The sequence below is a fragment of the Bos javanicus genome, chromosome 5 (assembly GCF_032452875.1).
Source record: "Bos javanicus breed banteng chromosome 5, ARS-OSU_banteng_1.0, whole genome shotgun sequence".
Lineage (NCBI taxonomy): Eukaryota > Metazoa > Chordata > Mammalia > Artiodactyla > Bovidae > Bos > Bos javanicus.
In genome coordinates this window covers 76,903,946-76,924,546 of record NC_083872.1, presented here as the reverse complement: position 1 = coordinate 76,924,546, position 20,601 = coordinate 76,903,946, and the positions used below count along the sequence as shown (strand labels likewise).

General features: G+C 41.7%; 1 protein-coding gene across 1 annotated transcript in view; it reads right to left on the bottom strand.

Moving 5' to 3' along the window:
- Positions 1–18,142, bottom strand: part of SYT10 (synaptotagmin 10) — a 116,144-nt gene extending 98,002 nt beyond the window's left edge. Inside the window, exon 1 of the mRNA XM_061417419.1 lies at positions 17,421–18,142. Coding sequence (XP_061273403.1) covers positions 17,421–17,571 — 151 coding nt within the window. The 5' untranslated portion in view covers positions 17,572–18,142. The remainder of the gene's footprint in view (positions 1–17,420) is intronic.
- Between the last annotated feature and the right edge of the window lie 2,459 nt (positions 18,143–20,601).

The window sequence follows — 20,601 nt, the reverse complement described above, 5'->3', positions numbered from 1 at the left end:
AACTCTCTTGCTTTTTCGATGATCCAGCGTATGTTAGCAATTTGATCTCTGGTTCCTCTGCCTTTTCTAAAACCAGCTTGAGCATCTGGAATTTCACGATTTACGTACTGCTGAAGCCTGGCTTGCAGAATTTTGAGCATTATTTAACTAGCGTGTGAGATGAGTGCACTTGTGTGGTAGTTTGAGCATTCTTTGGCATTGCCTTTCTTTGGGATTGGGATGAAAACTGATGTTTTCCAGTCCTGTGGCCACTGCTGAGTTTTCCAAATTTGCTGGCATATTGAGTGTAGCGCTTTCACAGCATCATCTTTCAGGATTTGAAAGAGCTCAACTGGAATTCCATCACCTCCACTAGCTTTGTCTGTAGTGATGCTTTCTAAGGCCCACTTGACTTCACATTTCAGGATGTCTGGCTCTAGGTGAGTGATCACACCATCGTGATTATCTGGGTCGTGAAGCTCTTTTCTGTACACTTCTTCTGTGTATTCTTGCCATGTCTTCTTAATATCTTCTGCTTCTGTGAGGTCCAACCCTTTCTGTCCTTTATCGAGCCCATCTTTGCATGAAATGTTTCCTTGGTATCTCCAATTTTCTTGAAGACATCTCTAGTCTTTCCCATTCTACTGTTTTCCTCTATTTCTTTGCATTGATTGATCAGGAAGGCTTTCTTGTCTCTCCTTGCTATTCTTTGGAACACTGCATACAGATGCTCATATCTTTCCTTTTGTCCTTTGCTTTTCACTTCTCTTCTTTTCACAGCTATTTGTAAGGCCTCCTCAGACAGCCATTTTGCTTTTTTGCATTTCTTTTCCATGGGGATGGTCTTGATTCCTGTCTTCTGTACAACGTCATGAACCTCCATTCATAGTTCATCAGGCACTCTGTCTATCAGATCTAGTCCCTGAAATCTATTTCTCACTTCCACTGTATAATCATAAGAGATTTGATTTAGGTCATACCTGAATGGTCTAGTGGTTTTCCCTACTTTCTTCAATTTAAGTCTGAATTTGGCAATAAAGAGTTCATGATCTGGGCCACAGTCAGCTCCTGGTCTTGTTTTTGCTGACTGTATAGAGCTTCTCCATCTTTGGCTGCAAAGAATATAGTCAACCTGATTTCAGTGTTGACCATCCTGTGATGTCCATGTGTAGAGTCTTCTCTTGTGTTGTTGGAAGAGGATGTCTGCTATGATTAGTGTGTTCTCTTGGCAAAACTCTATTAACCTTTGGCCCTGCTTCATTCCATACTCCAAGGCCAAATTTGCTGTTATTCCAGATGTTTCTTGACTTCCTACTTTTGCATTCCAGTCCCCTATAATGAAAAGGACATATTTTTGGGTGTTAGTTCTAAAAGGTCTTGAAAGTCTTCATCAGATCACATCAGATCAGATCAGTCTCTCAGTAGTGTCCGACTCTTTGCGACCCCATGAATTGCAGCACTCCAGGCCTCCCTGTCCATCACCAACTCCCGGAGTTCACCCAGACTCACGTCCATCGAGTCAGTGATGCCATCCAGCCATCTCATCCTCTGTCGTCCCCTTCTCCTCCTGCCCCCAATCCCTCCCAGCATCAGAGTCTTTCCCAATGAGTCAACTCTTCGCATGAGGTGGCCAAAGTACTGGAGTTTCAGCTTCAGCATCATTCCTTCCAAAGAAATCCCAGGGCTGATCTCCTTCAGAATGGACTGGTTGGATCTCCTTGCAGTCCAAGGGACTCTCAAGAGTCTTCATAGAACTATTCAACTTCAGCCTCTTCAGCATTACTGTTTGGGGCATAGGCTTGGATTACTGTGAAATTGAATGGTTTGCCTTGGAAACAAACAGAGATCATTCTGTCGTTTTTGAGACTGCATCCAAGTACTGCATTTCAGACTCTTTTGTTGACCATGATGGCTACTCCATTTCTTCTAAGGAATTCCTGCCTACAATAGTAGATATAATGGTCATCTGAGTTAAATTCACCCATTCCAGTCCTTCTTAGTTCACTGATTCCTAGAATGTCGACTTTCACTCTTGCCATCTCTTGTTTGATCACTTCCAATTTGCCTTGATTCATGGACCTGACATTCCAGTTTCCTATGCAATATTGCTCTTTACAGCATCAGACCTTGCTTCCATCACCAGTCACATCCACAGCTGGGTATTGTTTTTTGTTTGGCTCCATCCCTTCATTCTTTCTGGAGTGATTTCTCCACTGATCTCCAGCAGCATATTGGGCACCTACTGACCCAGGGAGTTCCTCTTTCAGTATCCTATCATTTTGCCTTTTCATACTGTTCATGGGGTTCTCAAGGCAATAAAACTGAAGTGGTTTGCCATTCCCTTCTCCAGTGGACCACATTCTGTCAGACCTCTCCACCATGACCCATCTGTCTTGGGTGGCCCCTCATGGCATGGCTCAGTTTCATTGGGTTAGACAAGGCTGTGGTCCATGTGATCAGATTGGCTATTTTTCCATGATTATGGTTTCAGTGTGTTTCCCTCTGATGCCCTCTGCAACACCTACCATCTTACTTGGGTTTATCTTACCTTGGTGGTGGGGTATCTCTTCACGACTGCTCCAGCAACGCGCAGCCGCTGCTCCTTACCTTGGACGAGGGGTATCTCCTCACCGCAGCACCTCCTGACCTTGAACATGGAGTAGCTCCTCTCGGACTTTTGCGCCCACTCAGCCGCTGCTCCTTGGATGTGGGGTAGCTCCTCTCGGCCGCCGCCCCTGACCTCGGGCGTGGGGTAGCTCCTCTCAGCCACTCCTGTGCCGAGGCAGCCTGGCACTCCAACTGCATGAGGGTGCTACCTCCTGGACACTCACCCCCCAGGCTTCTCTGACTAGATGTCCAGCAGACAAGGATAAGACACCCAGTCCCCGGACCCTTTGAAGGCCCCGCTCGTGAGTGAAAACTGAAGTGCAGAGAGGGAGAGCGCCAAACATGAGGTTTCCCAGCCCCAACAGCACCCCAAAACGCTGCGCCCAGAGCCTGAGCCTCATCCCTGGGAAGGCACCTTCCCGCCTGGCCCACTCACTGACCCTGCGAGGCAGTGTGGCCACCTCCTCCCGGGAGGGGCCTCTCAGACTCTCCAAAGAAAGACAAGCAGTCAGGGGTGGCTCAGAAGCTGAGACTTGGCCGTTTACCTCTTGAACACCTCCCCAGCCCCCAGAGCAGCCTCTCCAGGCTGGACAGCCCTCCGTAGGCAGCCTGCTCAGGCCTGCGTCCCCAAGGAGGAAGGAGGGCTGGAACCCCAGGGGCTGCTCCGTGTGGCCCCGACCCTGTGGCCCCCAGAGCAGTCAGGACCCCGGCTCACCTGGATAGAGTGGCCCAGCTCTTCCTGCTGACCGACATGCCGCCGGAACGCCCCGCTTCGCATCCGCTCCGCGCCACCCCGCAGAAAGTATTGTTAGCTAGCTTTAGAGCGCAGTAACACTAGTATTTATATCTCTTTTGAATTCCTCTGGGATTTTCCAGGTGGTACTAGTGGTTAAAAAAAAAAAAAAAAAAACCCTGCCTGCCAATGCAGGAGACGAGACACAGCTTCAATCCCTGGGTCAGGAAGATTCCCAGGAGATCAAATCAGATCACAGCAGTCGCTCAGTCGTGTCCGACTCTTTGTGATCCCATGAATCGCAGCACGCCAGGCCTCCCTGTCCATCACCAACTCCCGGAGTTCATTCACACTCACGTCCATGGAGTCAGTGATACCATCGAGCCATCTCATCCTCTGTCGTCCCCTTTTCCTCCTGCCCCAAATCCCTCCCAGCATCAGAGTCTTTTCCAATGAGTCAACTCTTCACATGAGGTGGCCAAAGTACTGGAGTTTCAGCTTTAGCATCATTCCTTCCAAAGAAATCCTAGGGCTGATCTCCTTCAGAATGCACTGGTTGGATCTCCTTGCAGTCCAAGGGACTCTCAAGAGTCTTCTCCAACACCACAGTTCAAAAGCATCAATTCTTCGGCGCTCAGCCTTCTTCACAGTCCAACTCTCACATCCATACATGACCACAGGAAAAACCATAGCCTTGACTAGACGAACCTTTGTTGGCAAAGTAATGTCTCTGCTTTTGAATATGCTATCTAGGTTGGTCATAACTTTCCTTTCAAGGAGTAAGCATCTTTTAATTTCATGGCTGCAGTCACCATCTGCAGTGATTCTGGAGTACAGAAAAATAAAGTCTGACACTGTTTCCACTGTTTCCCCATCTATTTCCCATGAAGTGGTGGGAAGCCTGATGCCATGATCTTCGTTTTCTGAATGTTGAGCTTTAAGCCAACTTTTTCACTCTCCTCTTTCACTTTCATCAAGAGGCTTTTGAGTTCCTCTTCACTTTCTGCCATAAGGGTGGTGTCATCTGCATATCTGAGGTTATTGATATTTCTCCCGGCAATCTTGATTCCAGCTTGTGTTTCTTCCAGTCCAGCGTTTCTCATGATGTACTCTGCATATAAGTTAAATAAACAGGGTGACAGTAAACAGCCTTGACGAACTCCTTTTCCTATTTGGACCCAGTCTGTTGTTCCATGTCCAGTTCTAACTGTTGCTTCCTGACCTGCATACAAATTTCTCCAGAGGCAGATCAGGTGGTCTGGTATTCCCATCTCTTTCAGAGAAGGGCATGGCAACCCACTCTAGTTTTCTTGCCTGGTGAATCCCATAGGCAGAGGGGCCTGGCATGCTACAATGGGACTGCTAAGAGACATGACTGAAGCAACTTAGCACAACAATGAATTCCTTTAAGGAAAAAAATTGATCATTACTACTCTTGACAGTATTTTTGATGCCATAGTCTCCAATAATATGTGCATAAATGAAAGTATCACCATTCAGAAGAATCAGACTCAGTACTTTACATTTTAAATTAATCTATTTGTCTTTTATGTTTTCATTTCTGTTGTTGTTGTTTTGTTTCCCTTTTTATACTTGTACAAGAGTGATATATGATTTTTAAAATTTATGTCTGTTTTAAAAGAAATTTTTCCGTAAGTGTAAACTAAAAATTCTATGTGATGAAAAAGCACCAAGTCATAATTTAATTTTTGTAGTCTTTTTTGATTTTTCTGGTGTAATATAAAATAATGGTGTGCCTTGTAATCAACAGCATCCTAAATTCAATGAAATGGTATTGTTAGATAGGAAGTTAGGCATAAGCAACAAGAGGTGGCCTAACTGAAAAGGATGCAAGCTGATCTCTAAATCCCATTCCAGGCAGGCCCAGGAGTGCTCACATATAGGCTATAAAAATAACCCCAGAAACTTTTCCAACTCCTGCACAGGTAATGTAGGCACACAATAGATACAAACTAACCACAGGGACTTCCTTAAGTGACCTTAGGCTCCTAGGAGTCCATTAGGTATTCATAAATATTCTATACATACATACATCTGATTATAACAGACTGAATTATGGGAAAGACATACACAATACAGCCTGTTATTATATAACTTGAAACTATCAAAACTCTCAGTCTGCATCCATTTAGATGAATATATAAAAGCCCTATTATGCATGTGACCATGTGACCTATTATGCATCCCTTCCCTGATTGGCCCATTTGCATTTTGTACAGGGTAGAACTAAGAGGAGGAAACAGGGAGTATAAAAAGGGAAAGCCAAGAGGGATTATGGCCAGTACTTCAGGGTTGGCTTGTCCCCACATCTCAGGAGTGTACTATCCCTTGTCTGTTTAGTAAAAAACCTCTCTGTTTGAGCTATAACTGAGCTGTAACCTTACCATTGTTTTGAATGCTTACTATGAAAAGACAGGCGCTGAGAAATCCTGCCTGCTTGAGCTGTAATTAGTCTGTCATTCCAAACCTTTGTTATGAGGAGACAAAAATCAAGGGAGAGAAATAAGCCTGCCTGACAGTATCAAGCATGATATCAAATATAATTAAATTAGCCAAATTTACTTATAAATCTTTACATATATTCATAATTGAGTAAATAATTTATAATCTCTTATTATATATTAACTCTACATTTATGTTAACTTGAAAAACTATGCACATTTAATGGTACCCGTACATTTAAATGTTTGGCACAGTGGCTTTCACATAGTAAGACCTCAGTAAATATTTGTCAAAAAAAAGCATAATGCTAAAACTACCTCTCATGTATATTAACAACTCATAATATATTCAAAATGATAATATATCACTTAATATTGTTTTGTTCAGGATGGGGAACATGTGTACACCCGTGGCGGATGCATGTTGATGTATGGCAAAACCAATACAATATTGTAAAGTAAAATAATAATAATAATAATTTTAAATAAATAAATAAATGTGTGACTACTTAAACACAACTAAAGGAACAATGGATACTGAAGAGAAAACAACAGTCCTCATTGTTAAATTAAAATAACCTTGCAGTATGGACAAACTGACTTACAAGGTTTTAAAAGCTATCATGTTCTCTATTCAATAACAGAATATTTAACAGTAGATTATAACACTTTGGGACACATCTGAATGGAAAAAAGTTAATATCAGTTCGTTTTTCCCTCACCTCTCCCTCTAGATGATTTTACCTTTTAGCTCTTAGGCCATCACAGCACAATTCCAGGAAATAATTAATATATTCATTATATATATATATATATATATATAGCTTTACTTTCTGACAGTCTACCTAAGCTATGTTAATGTCAGCTCTTACAGCTTCAATGGTCACTAGGACATTTAATATTGTAAGGAAAAAGAAAATAACTCTATTTAGAAGCTCTCTTCAGGAATTCTGTTTCTAAACTTGAACAGTATTGCTTATTACACCAACAGAGGAAATCGATGTTGTTCTAGTGTTCTTTAGCACCATGGATGGCCCCAGGATCTCTTTTTATGTCTACTTTTTGTTGAGCCTAGGACAGGATCTAAAGAGCCCAGCATTGTTATCCTAGCCACATCATTAATTAGTTGTGATTGAGGGGAAGTTGCTAACTTTTCCTGCCTTAGTTTTCACAACTGCAAAATGATGATTTCTAGTTCTTACTGGAATGACTAATAGCAGTTTGAATAATAATAATATTATTTTTTCTATGCTACTTTTTACATAAGCAAATGAACAGACTTTCCTTTTACTATTATGAATGGGTATATTAAACAGATATTCCCACTTTTCTAGAACTTTAATAAATTCAATACATTTATTATGTAACATATAAGTTGAGCCATGGAGTCATAGTTCTACCTGAATACACTCAGGAAGTGAATGCACATCCAAAGTTGTTACTTTTGAGTATGTTGCTTATCATATTCTAGCTTGTAAATGCCTAAGTGCTCTAATTTTTGCCATTATCATAAAACTAAATCGGTAGTATATTAGCTACATAGAATACTGTATTGGACACCATAGACACAAAGATACAAATATATACAACTTAGTTTCAGAAGTTCAAAATTGAAACTCAAAAATGACATATACAAAGTACATCATGTGAAATGCCAGGCTGGATGAAGCAGAAGCTGGAATCAAGATTGCTAGGAGAAATACCAATAACCTCAGATATGCTCATGACACCACCCTTATGGGAGAAAGTGAAGAGGAACTAAAGAACCTCTTGATGAAAGTTAAAGAGGAGAGTGAAAAAGCTGGCTTAAAACTCAACATTCAAAAAACTAAGATCATGGCATCCAGTCCCATCATTTCATGGCAAATAGATGGGGAAACATTGGAAACAGTGAGAAACTTTATTTTGGGGGGCTCCAAAATCACTGCAGATGGTGACTGCAGCCATGAAATTAAGAGACACTTGCTCCTTGGAAGAAACATTATGACAAACCTAGACAGAGTATTAAAAAGCAGAGACATTACTCTGCCGACAAAGGCCCCTATAATCAAAGCTATGGTTTGATTTTTCCAGTAGTCATGTATGGATGTAAGAGTTGGACCATAAAGAAAGGTGAGCATCAAAGAATTGATTCTTTTGAACTGTGCTGTTGGAGAAGACTCTTGAGAGTCCCTTGGGCTGCAAGGAGATCAAACCAGTCAATCCTAAAGGAAATCAGTCCTGAATATTCACTGGAAGGACTGATGCTGAAGCTGAAAGCTCTGATATTTTGGCCACCTGATATAAAGAAATGACTCACTGTAAAAGACCCTGATGCTGGGAAAGTTTGAAGGCAGGAGGAGAAGGGGACAATAGAGAATGAGATAATTGGGTGGCATCACCAACTGGATGGACGTGAGTTTGAGCAAGCTCCAGGATTTGGTGATGGACAGAGAAGCCTGGCGTGCTGCAGTCCACAGAGTCACAAAGAGTTGGACACGATTGAGTGACTGAACTGAACTGACTGAGTTTCAGAAGGAATTGGGAAATGACTAAATAGCACCCACTGTTATACAGTTAAGGATATTGAGGCTTCTTGAGGATAAATTCATTAATTGAATATTCATTCTCTCAGTATCCAATAAATATTTATTGAAACTCTTAACAAGCCACAGTTTTTTTCTAGGCACTGAGGATAAAACAATAAACTGGCCACTGCCCCCAAAGTGTTTACAGCCTATTGAGTTAATGTCATTAACAGAATAAAAGGTAGATCAGGAAAAACATAATTATATTTTCAAAATACAGATTATTGAAATTGAAATTGGAAAGTCCATTAAACATTTATGATAATGCTCATTTTCTGACAGTTTTTGTACAAAAACAATTTGTAAATGAATGCAGATGTATTCCCAATAATGACAATTTTACTCCATAAAACAAGATTACAATGATGACTAAGTTTTAAAGAAAATCTGATAGGGATGAAATGGACAGCTATATACTTTGTATATTAAATTGCTCTTGAAAGAATCAGATTTCTGAAATTCACAGCTCATATAGAGAGGAAACACAGATCTTAAATTGTCTCAAAGTGGAAAAAAGTTTAAGGCAAAAAATAAATCATGACAATACTGCCAAAATATTGATATCTCACAGGGAAGAGTACTGGATGTTTGCTGATACCTGCTTGGCCTTTGAAGCCAAGGTAGTCGTCCATTTGCCTAGAAGTAACTGAGACCAAGCACAATATGTACTGAAGATCATGTAAATATGAGACTAGAAATAGTAGAAGCTGGCCATTCTTCAGTGGAGTATCAGTATGGGGAAGGAAAAAACCCTCTGGTGCATCCTTCTTCAAATGTGCCTACAGGTCTGAATTCACTGTGCTTCAGTTACTTTTTGAAACCTACAACTCTCAAGGATTTCTACTGACCCTAACATGCCTACTATGTTTCTAAACTGTAATTCTTTATACAATTTTCAGGACAGTTCAGTTCAGTCACTCAGTCGTGTCCGACTCTCTGAGACCCCATGAATTACAGCACGCCAGGCCTCCCTGTCCATAGCCAACTCCTGGAGTTCACTCAGACTCATGTCCATCGAGTCAGTGATGCCATGAAGCCATCTTATCCTCTGTCGTCCCCTTCTCCTCCTGCCCCCAATCCCTCCCAGTATCAGAGTCTTTTCCAATGAGTCAACTCTTTGCATGAGGTGGCCAAAGTACTGGAGTTTCAGCTTCAGCATCATTCCTTCCAAAGAACACCCAGGGCTGATCACCTGTAGAATGGACTGGTTGGATTTTCTTGTAGTCCAAGAGACTTTTAAGAGTCTTCTCCAACACCACAGTTCAAAAGCATCAGTTCTTCGGCACTCAGCCTTCTTCACAGTCCAACTCTCACATCCATACATGACCACAGGAAAAACCACAGCCTTGACTAGATGGACGTTAGTTGGCAAAGTAATGTCTCTGCTTTTGAATATGCTATTTAGGTTGGTCATAACTTTTCTTCCAAGGAGTAAGCGTCTTTTAATTTCATGGCTGCAGTCACCATCTGCAGTGATTTTGGAGCCCAGAAAAATAAAGTCTGACACTGTTTCCACTGTTTCCCCATCTATTTCCCATGAAGTGATGGGACCAGATGCCATGATCTGAGTTTTCTGAATGTTGAGCTTTAAGCCAACTTTTTCAGTCTCCTTTTTCACTTTCATCAAGAGGCTCTTTAGTTCCTCTTCACTTTCTACCATAAGGGTGGTGTCATCTGCATATCTGAGGTTATTGATATTTCTCCTGGCAATCTTGATTCCAGCTGGTGCTTCTTCCAGCCAAGCGTTTCTCATGATGTACTCTGCATATAAGTTAAATAAGCAGGGTGACAATACACAGCCTTGACGTACTCCTTTTCCTATTTGGAACCAGGCTGTTGTTCCATGTCCAGTTCTAACTGCTGCTTCCTGACCTGCATATAGGTTTCTCAAGAGGCAGGTCAGGTGGTCTGGTATTCCCATCTCTTTCGAATTGTCCACAGTTTCTTGTGATCCACACAGTAAAAGGCTTTGGCAGTCACTAAAGCAGAAATAGATGTTTTTCTTGAACTCTCTTGCTTTTTCCATGATCCAGCAGATGTTGGCAATTTGATCTTTGGTTCCTCTGCCTTTTCTAAAACCAGCTTGAACATCAGGAAGTTCACGGTTCACATATTGCTGAAGCCTGGCTTGGAGAATTTTGAGCATTACTTTACTAGAGTGTGAGACGAGTGCAATTGTGCGGTAGTTTGAGCATTCTTTGGCATTGTTTTTCTTTGGGATTGGAATGAAAACTGACCTTTCCTAGTCCTGTGACCACTGCTGAGTTTTCCAAATTTGCTGGTATATTGAGTGCAGCACTTTCACAGCATCATCTTTCAGGATTTGAAATAGCTCAACTGGAATTTCATCACCTCCACTAGCTTTGTTCGTAGGGATGCTTTCTAAGGCCCACTTGACTTCACATTCCAGGATGTCTGGCTCTAGGTGAGTGATCATACCATCGTGATTATCTTGGTCATGAAGATGTTTTTTGTACAGTTCTTCTGTGTATTCTTGCCACCTCTTCTTAATATCTTCTGCTTCTGTTAGGTCCATACCATTTCTGTCCTTTATCGATCCCATCTTTGCATGAAATGTTCCCTTGGTATCTCTAATTTTCTTGAAGAGATCTCTAGACTTCCCCATTCTGTTGTTTTCCTCTATTTCTTTGCATTGATCACTGAGGAAGGCTTTCTTATCTCTTCTTGCTACTCTTTGGAACTCTGAATTCAGATGCTATATCTTTCCTTTTCTCCTTTGCTTTTCCCTTCTCTTCTTTTCATAGCTATTTGTAAGGCCTCCCCAGACAGCCATTTTGCTTTTTTGCATTTCTTTTCCATGGGGATGGTCTTGATCCCTGTCTCCTGTACAATGTTACGAAGCTCATTCCATAGTTCATCAGGTACTCTATCAGATCTAATGTATAAAACTCATCACTACTAGTGATACAAAATAATTAAATTAATTGGGTAATCATTTGCTTTCTATCTGTAGAGAAAACCTATAAAGTCTTTTTATTCATTTTAAACTATTATGACAGACTGAAAATGCCTTATTCTCAAAGGAAATCATGTTATTTTGATTTTTTTACTTAGCCATCTCTGTTTTTATTAGTCAAGTAACTTCAACGAAAGTGTCTGCCATATAAATACCTACTTGTTCCCACATCTTAAGAAAATGAAGAACACATATATTAATTTAGAAGAATTTGTTTACATTTTTATTTTAGAATTTTAGTACTAAATTAAAAGTGTAAAATGTAACTTTAAAACATTGAGAAATTAAATGTTTGTATAAAATTTTAAAATTATGGTTAGGTATGCACAGTTGTGATGTGACTGAGTTTAAGGAGGGTTGATTAGCTGCATTTATGAGGTCTGCTTCTCAAGTAATGAAATTTCCTAAAATCTCATAAGCATTTGGATATGGAATAGCAATTAAAGACCAGAAATGAACTCAAATCCAGTTCAAAAACTATTATGTATATTCAGTCACAGTATACATTAAGAATTACATTTAAGGCAATAGGCCAATACACTGTTTTGTATTTTCCCTAAGTATTAGAATATTAAGTTCTCTTTTACATTAATGAATTTAGTGGGTGACCTGTCTATTTTGGAGGGGGAGAATCAGTGCTAAAAAGACTGCAAAAATCTGATTTTCTAAAAAACTGCATACAATGAACTTTCTAGTGTACTAGTAATGTTGACATCAATAATGTCTCTGAAAAAGAGTAAATTAACCAGTATTGCCATCTGCAGTTAAGTTACTGTAAAGTTTACTAAAATATAGAATCTGTCAACTTGACTGCTTGATTCTCAAGTCAATAACATTATCACTGCTTCTGCTACTGCTATTGTAGTAAATGGTAAAGAGAATAGTGAAGCCTGTTCTTTATTGGTATTAAAAAAAAACAGTAGAAGAATATTTTATTTCTATATGTGATTCATGACTTCTTTAAGGTAGAGTAACTTTAGGCTTACAATCAGTCTTCTGTATCCATGTTTCATATCCATGCAATCAATCAGCCACAGGTTGAAAGTATTTTTAAAAATTCAGGAAGTATAAAAAAAAAAATGGATTGTCAAACAAGCAACTATCTACATTACCTTTACATGGGTCTTCCTTGGTGGCTCAAATGGAAGAAAATCTGCCTGCAACATTGGAGACCTGGGTTCGATCCCTGGGTCAGGAAGATCCTCTGGAGAAGGGAATGGTAACCCACTTCAGTAATCTTGCCTGAGAAAACCTATGGACAAAGGAGCCTCGAGGGCTACAGTCCATGGGATCGCAGAGTCAGACATGGCTGAGGGCCAAATGAATGAGTGACATATCATTTACCTTGATTTAGATTGTTGTTGTTCAATCACTCAGTCGTGTCTCATTCTTTGTGACCCCATGGACTGCACACGCCAGGCTTCCCTGTCCTTTACCATCTCCCAGAGCTTGCTCAAACTCAGGTCCATTGAGTCGGTGATGCTATCCAACCATTTCGTCTTCTGTTGTTCTCTTCTCCTCTTGTCTTCTATCTTTCCCAGCATCAGGGTCTTTTCCAATGAGTCAGCTCTTCGCAACAGATGGCCAAAGTATTGGAGCTTCAGCTTCAGCATCAATCCTTCCAAAGAATATTCAGGATTGATTCCCTTTAGGATAGACTAATTTGTTCTCCTTGCAGTCCAAAGGATGCTCAAGAGTCTTCTCCAACACCACAGTTTAAAAGCATCAATTCCTCAGCGATCGGCCTTTATGGTCTAACTCTGACATCCATATGTGAGGGCTTCCCTGATAGCTCAGTTGGTAAAGAATCTGCCTGCAATGCAGGACACCCCAGTTCAATCCCTGGGTTGGGAAGATCTGCTGAAGAAGGGATAGGCTACCCACTCCAGAATTCTTGGGCTTCCCTTGTGGCTCCAGTTTGATCCCTGGATTGGGAAGATCTGCTGAAGAAAGGATAGGCTACCCTCTCCAGAATTCTTGGGCTTCCCTTGTGGCTCCAGTTTGATCCCTGGATTGGGAAGATCTGCTGAAGAAAGGATAGGCTACCCTCTCCAGAATTCTTGGGCTTCCCTTGTGGCTCCAGTTTGATCCCTGGATTGGGAAGATCTGCTGAAGAAAGGATAGGCTACACTCTCCAGAATTCTTGGGCTTCCCTTGTGGCTCAGCTGGTAAAGAATTCACCCACAGTGTGGGAGACCTGGGTTTGATCCCTGGGTTGAGAAGATCCCCTGGAGAAGGGAAAGGCTACCCACTTCAGTATTCTGGCCTGGAAAATTTCATGGACTGCAGTCCATGGGGTCGCAAAGAGTCAGACATGACTGAGTGACTTTCACGTACTGGAAAAATCATAACTTTCATTATATGGACCTTTGTCAGCAGAGTACTCTGTTTTTTAATACTCTGTCTAGGTTTGCCATAGCTTTTCTTCCAAGGAACAAGCATCTTATAATTTCATATATGCAGTTACCATCTGCAGTGATTTTGGAGCCCAAGGAAATAAAATCTTTCACTATTTCCCCATCTATATGCCATAAAGTGGGCTTCCCTGGTGGCTCAGCTGGTAAAGAATCCCCCTCCAATGCAGGAGACCTGGGTTTAATCCCTGGGTTGGGAAGATCCCCTGGAGAAGGGAAAGGCTACCCACTCCAGTATTCTGGCCTGGAGAATTCCATGGACTGTAGACTCCATGGGGTCACAAACAGTCAGATATGACTGAGCAACTTCCATTTCATTTTTTCATGCCATGAAGTGATGGGACCAGATGCCATGATCTTAGTTTTTTGAATGTTGAATTTTAAGCCAGCTTTTTCACTCTCCTCTTTCACCTTCATCAAGAGGTACTTATAATACCTTGATGAAGGTATGAATACCTCTTCATCAAGAAGATGAAGAGGTATTAGAAGTATCTCTTGATGATTTAGGTATTATAGGTAATCTAGTGATTATTTAAAGTATATGGGAAGAAGTGCTATCGCAAATACTACAGCATTTTATGTAAGGAACTTGAGCATCATAACTCTTGGTATCTGTGGGGCCTCCTGGATTCAATCCCCCAAGGAGACCAAGAGAGCCCTGTACCTAAACTTCTCTCCCCCAACCCCTGCATGAAGGAATCTAAAATCATGCACAATCTGGAAGCTTGCAATTGTCGTTGCAACCTTAGAATAACTGGCACCACCTGGGCAGTGCTGAAAGTAAAAAACCATCATTCTATTCAATGTCCATTTCCTCTTACCATAATGTGTTTCTCATTAAACAAACAGTGAGTCAAGAACCACCTACTAGAACAAGTGCATAAGAAAATCTACTACAAAGAACAAGGTGAGGGTGAGTAGCTAATTAATATAGCTAAAGATTTGATAATTAATCTTTGATACATTTCATAGATATCTATTAGTAATAGGAGCTTATTTGCAGGTTATTTTACTTTTAATTGTTGCATGGATTTATGAATGGAAAGTGTAAAACAAGCTTCTACGTCCTTATATCTCATAGACAACCTAGTAGGATGTCTTTTTTAGTGGTAATCATTCAATAAGTATTCATATATTAAATTGAATACCCAATGTGAATAGTACATATTTTCACTTAAGGGCAGAAAAATACCCATGCAATTGTTTGAGATTTTGTTTTGCTCCATTTTTGTTCCCAGGCACAAATCCGAAAGGAATTAGGATTACAATTACTTTCTGTAATGCTTAGAACAAGTTCAGAATTCTCTCTACAATTCATATGCTGTGTTTTACCTTGAGCTGTGCTGAGTTAGGTTGCTTCAGTTATATCCGACTCTTTGAGACCTAGGGACTGTAGCCCACCAGGCTCCTCTGTCCATGGGATTTTCCAGGCAAGAATACTGGAGTGGGTTGCTGTGCCCTCCTCCAGGGGATCTTCCTGACCCAGGAATCGAACCCATATCTCCAGCATCTCTTGCACTGCAGGCAAGTTCTTTACCCACTGAGCCACCTGGGAAGCCCACCTGAAGGCCATAATTGTGTATTTATAAAGATTTAAAAGCTAGTATTTGGCTTCCAGTCTTCAGATTTTCCTCATTACCAGCCAATCTGAGGCCCAGAAAACCACTATTTGTTGTATGATCACAAGGGGGTGGGGTTGGGGTTGGAGTGGAAATCAGTAGTTTTATCCACAGCATCAACTATTAAATGACCAAAGTTCAGATCTTTTAAATACTCCCATTTCTTTCACTGCACTTCCATCTCTGAGTCTTATCTTTAGCATGTATATCATCATTTCAGAACAACTTATCCAATTACCACAGAAGACTTTAAGTTCAAACTATTTTGAGTGTTTACCTCATGCTGAGCAACTATATACAAGACAGGCATATAGGCAATATTCAGCCAGTGCCTTCAACTAGTAGTTGAATTTCACACACTCCTAGGAATGTAACACCTGCTGAACAAATGGAAAAGACTCTGCTATGGTTATTAAAATTCACAAAATGTCTATGTTTCCAGCATATGTACAACAGCAGTTATGTATCATTCCTCTCCAGGGCCCAAGTAGCAACATCTCCTCAGGTTCTGCCAAGGGCAGACAGAAGCCTCTCTTGGTTCCTGTTGCCATGATCAGAGAATTTTTAAAAGTACAAATATTCCACTTAAATAATGGTACTGTAAAGGTTAAAACACATTTGTTCCCCACCTCCCTCCTTTCTCTCTTTGTCTTTGGTGGTAGTGGTTGGGGAGCCCGCTAACTGTGCCTTCCTTGTCTCCTTCTCAGAATACAGGGTTCTCCACTGTTAACATTCCACGCTGAGCTAAGGTCCAGCTCTCATCTGTTGCCCTGACTACCCTCAATCCACGAGGTCCCACCAGAAGACTAAAATGACAGGCTAGTAAAAGGAAAGAAACAAACCCTACAGAAGGAATGACGATCTTCCAGCGCAATAACAAAAATCCTCAAACCTGTGTTCATCTCCCAGAACTATGTGGACTCTCTCCCATGGCACTCTTAAAACTACTCGGCCTGTGCTCGCTTCGGCAGCACATATACTAAAACTACTCGGCCTGCAACTCCAGGAATCCAGCTAGACCCCATCAATGGCACAATAGGCTAGACAAACTTCACAGCGCAGGTGGTTATAAATCTTTCCCTCCAGGCATCACCCCTGAGTGGCTCTGCTATGCTCCACATTCCTTTTGCAAAAAATCTGTTACCTGAGACTTCTTTCCACCTTCAGATTTCTAAAGGTCCGTGTGCCTCCTCCATCCCACCCCGTTTTTCCCCCCAAGTTTGTTGACGGGCAGAGAGGATGCCTGTATTAAGGGCTGTATGAGCACCTGTGTAGAAAGGATTTATAAACCTTTCCTTCTTCCACTTAAATCTGTCTGTCCTCTAAGCCTTACTTTTTGCCTCGAAAAATGGAGTAGATCATCCCTGCTGTTGGTCCAACGTTGTCAAGAAGCCCTAGAATTTCATATATATTAAAGGGTTTTGCACACTGTCAAATGCAAACATGACACTGGTTGTGGGTTACCCCTACCGGGCTCCTTTCTGTTCTCGGGGACCAACGCAGCCCCATTGCCAAGGCGTTTTTTTTTTTTGTTTGTTTGTTTGTTTGTTTCTTTGGTTTGGTTTTCTCTTTTTTTTTTTTTTTTTTTGCATCTAAGTACGGATTCTTCGGCCTGGGCCCTTCCCCAAGCCGCGATCCGCCACCTGCGGGACAAAAGCGAGGGCAGCCAGAGTCCCGGTGGCAAATGGCCCCCGCGGGCAGCTCTCGGCTAACGGTCTGGACACCGCGGCCCGCGCTCGCCTCTCTCTGAGAGCGAGATGGGAGGCGTGGGAGAGCTCAGAGAAAGAGGGTACAGGAACCTAGGAGCGAGAAACGGCGGCAGCGGGTACGAAGCGGACCAGAGAAGTGGAAGAAGCCAGACAGATGGAGGCAGAAGACAAAACCCGAACAGTCCACACTGGAAGTCGCCAGGAGCTAACCAAAGGAGACGGGTAAGATACGAAGGCTAGGCGTCCTAAAGAAGCCCCTGCGCCGCGCGGAAGGCGCAGGACCCAGGAGCTTAGGACCGAGAGCGCGAGTCCCCTAGGACTGCGAGGTCGCGAGCGGAGCCCTCCGCAGTTACCTGTGTTACTTCCGCCTTGGCTGCCCCCGTCCGGGGGGAAGATGCTCGAACATTTCTCCCACTCCACCTGGCCCGCGAAGCACAGCTCCGTGACGATGTGCAGCGCCTTTTGGCACAGGCTGCTCACTCCGTCCTCCTTATGGAAACTCATCGTTTGGCCTCGTTTATCCCGGAGAGCCGTTCGTTCCCCTTCCAGTTACCTCTGTGCTGACCACTCTAGCGCCCTAAGCCATATCCCGCCCTCGGAGACTTTGGCCCAAGAGCGCGCAGCTAAGAGGTGACAACTCTTAGGAGCCCCAAGTTGGCCCCATGGCGGGAGCAGAGGGCTTCAGAGAAAGTGGAGAGGCTGGGGCGGAAATTAGAGCTAGGCGGAGGCGGCAGCGAGGTTATTGCTAACTCTCAGGCCGCGCGAACGAGCCCAAGCAAGCCAGAGAGACCTGGCATGGAGAGCGGAGGGGAGCGCGGGGAGACGTAAAAAACCTAAAGCCCTTCACTTGCAGAAGCGTTTGTGTTTCTGGAGGGCGCCTGACGACGGCGCGTCCAATCGCAGCCTGGCGCGGGTCTGGTGACCCCTTCTCTAGTCACTGGGGGAAGCGGGAGACAACAGAGGAGGCGCCGCCAGGCGCCCTTGCTGGGTTTTCCTGCTGAGGCCAGAGATGCTCTTCTGGCGCGCAGGTTGGTGAGAAATCTTGGTTTTCTGGGTACCTTTCCCAGCCTCCGTACCCCCTACCGAAACCCCCTTGATTACAGATGTGCTCTGATTCTATGCTTTTCTTTAAAAGATCATGCCAAACTGAAAACAAACTGAAAAAGTTAACGAAATATCTAGTAGATGAGCGATCAAACCAGAAGTCTACAGAAAGAAAAAAAGACATCCCAGGAAAGCATTTTAGAAATGACTTCTTTTTTCTTTTTGATTTCTAACTATGATTGTTTAGAAAACAGAATATTCAACCCAAGAGCTCTTTTTACTACTAATAGTAAAATTCTCCATGAGGTGCATTTACCATTTACCCAGTTCAGGTTTCTTTATGCATAAATGAAGTGAATAGGCAAAGTTGTTCATTGCCATTTAAATTTTTTTTACTAAATTTAAGAGATCACAAAACAAAATATGTTGTTTGTATTAATATTCAGTTCGAATTTTGCCATTAATATGCAACTGGCAATTGAGATTGCATAACCTGACCTCCTTTATCACTCTTTCAAGTGACTTAAGTACTGAAGAAGACAAGGCACAGGTGTTAAAGGGGAAAGGGGTAAGTTCAAATCTGTCACACAGATTGCTCAACCTGAGGAAATTGCTTTCAGGGCTTTAACTAAGTCAAAGGGCTGACTGAAGGGTTTAGACTCTTATAATTCTCTAACGCAAATGAATGGAGCTAAAGCTACAAAATAATGTTAATAAACATGTGCCGCTTATAGGAAATAAATTTACATTGCTTTTAAATTGTTTTCAGGCAGAGTTTGATCCCATATTATAATCTGAATATGGGATCAAACTCTGCCTGAAAACAATTTAAAAGCAATGTAAATTTATTTTGTTAGGTAAGGATTCTTTATTTTAGAAGTGAAATATCCTTAATTTGTTCATGTTGAGGATGAAGAAATTTCCCTCTACCCATCTTGATTCTTCAGGGTGATCTAAGAATTAAATTGATGTGAGAAAGATCAACAGGAGAAAAAAAAAAAACTAGTAATGTACAATGTGAGAGACTGAGGAAAAATGAGTGACTCACCAAAATGGCTGAAGCCCTCACCTTAAATGCCCTCTTCAGCTAAAGACAAAAGAGGACTTTGGGGGTATCCGAGGACCTCGGAGGGGTGGAAGACAATTCAAAAGGAGATGGAAAGGCAGATGCTTGGTAAACAAATGTTTACTCTGCCATATAGAGACAATAGGAGACAATGAGACTTTTAACAAACAGATTTTGCTAGGTTTCTCCCAGTCTACACATGTAGTTCATACAACAGTTTTCTTTGATGATAGCTCCCTTCCTGGAACAGCTCTAGCTACATTCTTTAGGCAGCTGAGAGGACTGTCAAAATTTCTTCCTGAGTCTTTTGGGTGTTGTTTTCAGCTCAAAATAATCTGCGTGCCCAAGAGACATTTTGGGGTGGCAGGTTTTGTTCCCAAAGAATAGGTAGTTTTATTTTAAACCATTCCAGTTTGTGATAAATTATTTCTTCTGTAAGGACACTATGGTAAAGCTTAGGGTAAACATTTGGCATAGCATCCCAGTAGGGAGCATATATTAGTTGAATCATTTTAACCTGATTCATAGGACAATTGGTATAACTAAGGACTATTTTTTCTTTCATGAATTAAGACAAAGTATAATCTACTGGCTTCATTTGCTTTTTGTTTTTATGCACATCGATCTGGGTTGTTTTTAGATCAGATTGACTAAAGAAATAATTTCACCGTCAATTTAAGAAACCTTAAATATCTACTATGTTTGAAGCTGTTATTAAATAAGTGCTCTGGTGCCCATGTTATAGAAAGCCAAACTCTGACAGTGGGTGTTTGCAGCAGAGTAAGGATTTATTTGGGCATTAAGCAAGAAGAACAGGCAGATTATTCTCAAATGGCTTTCAAGCAAGAGTTTTAAAGACAATGTTAGGAAAGAACTGTGGACATTCTTCTGATTGGTTGATAGGGAAGAGCCAATTTTTAAGTGTGGAGGACTGGAGGGCAAGGACAGTTGGAAAGGGACTTATTAAAATGTATTACTTATGAAACTGAGCAGGACCCTGAGGGGCCTTCCTGAGTACAGAATCCCCTTTATACCCCCATTTCTTGTTTGTAGAAAAAAAGGCTTTAGTCTTTAAAATCTTTACTGAGCTTCAGAGAGTAGGCTCAAGCAGTTAGTGATTAGGACAACAGTCATTAAATGGATTAAATCCAATCCATGTTGGATCTGTTTCTTTGACTTTAATCTTTGCTTTTTGTTGCTTTTGTTATTATGTCATGCATAATGGCCTGCTTTGGGAAACCCTGCTTCTCTGTCTGAATGTTAAACCAAAGTGCCTTTGTTCAGGACCCTGTTCACCTGTGGATGGCTACAGGAAGGAAGAACTTAACTTATCTCCTCCCTGAGATTGGCCATTCCAGGAAATATTTGCAGGATTAATGACCTTTTACTTTATTTCCTCACTGCTTCCCCCTCTCCTTTCTGTA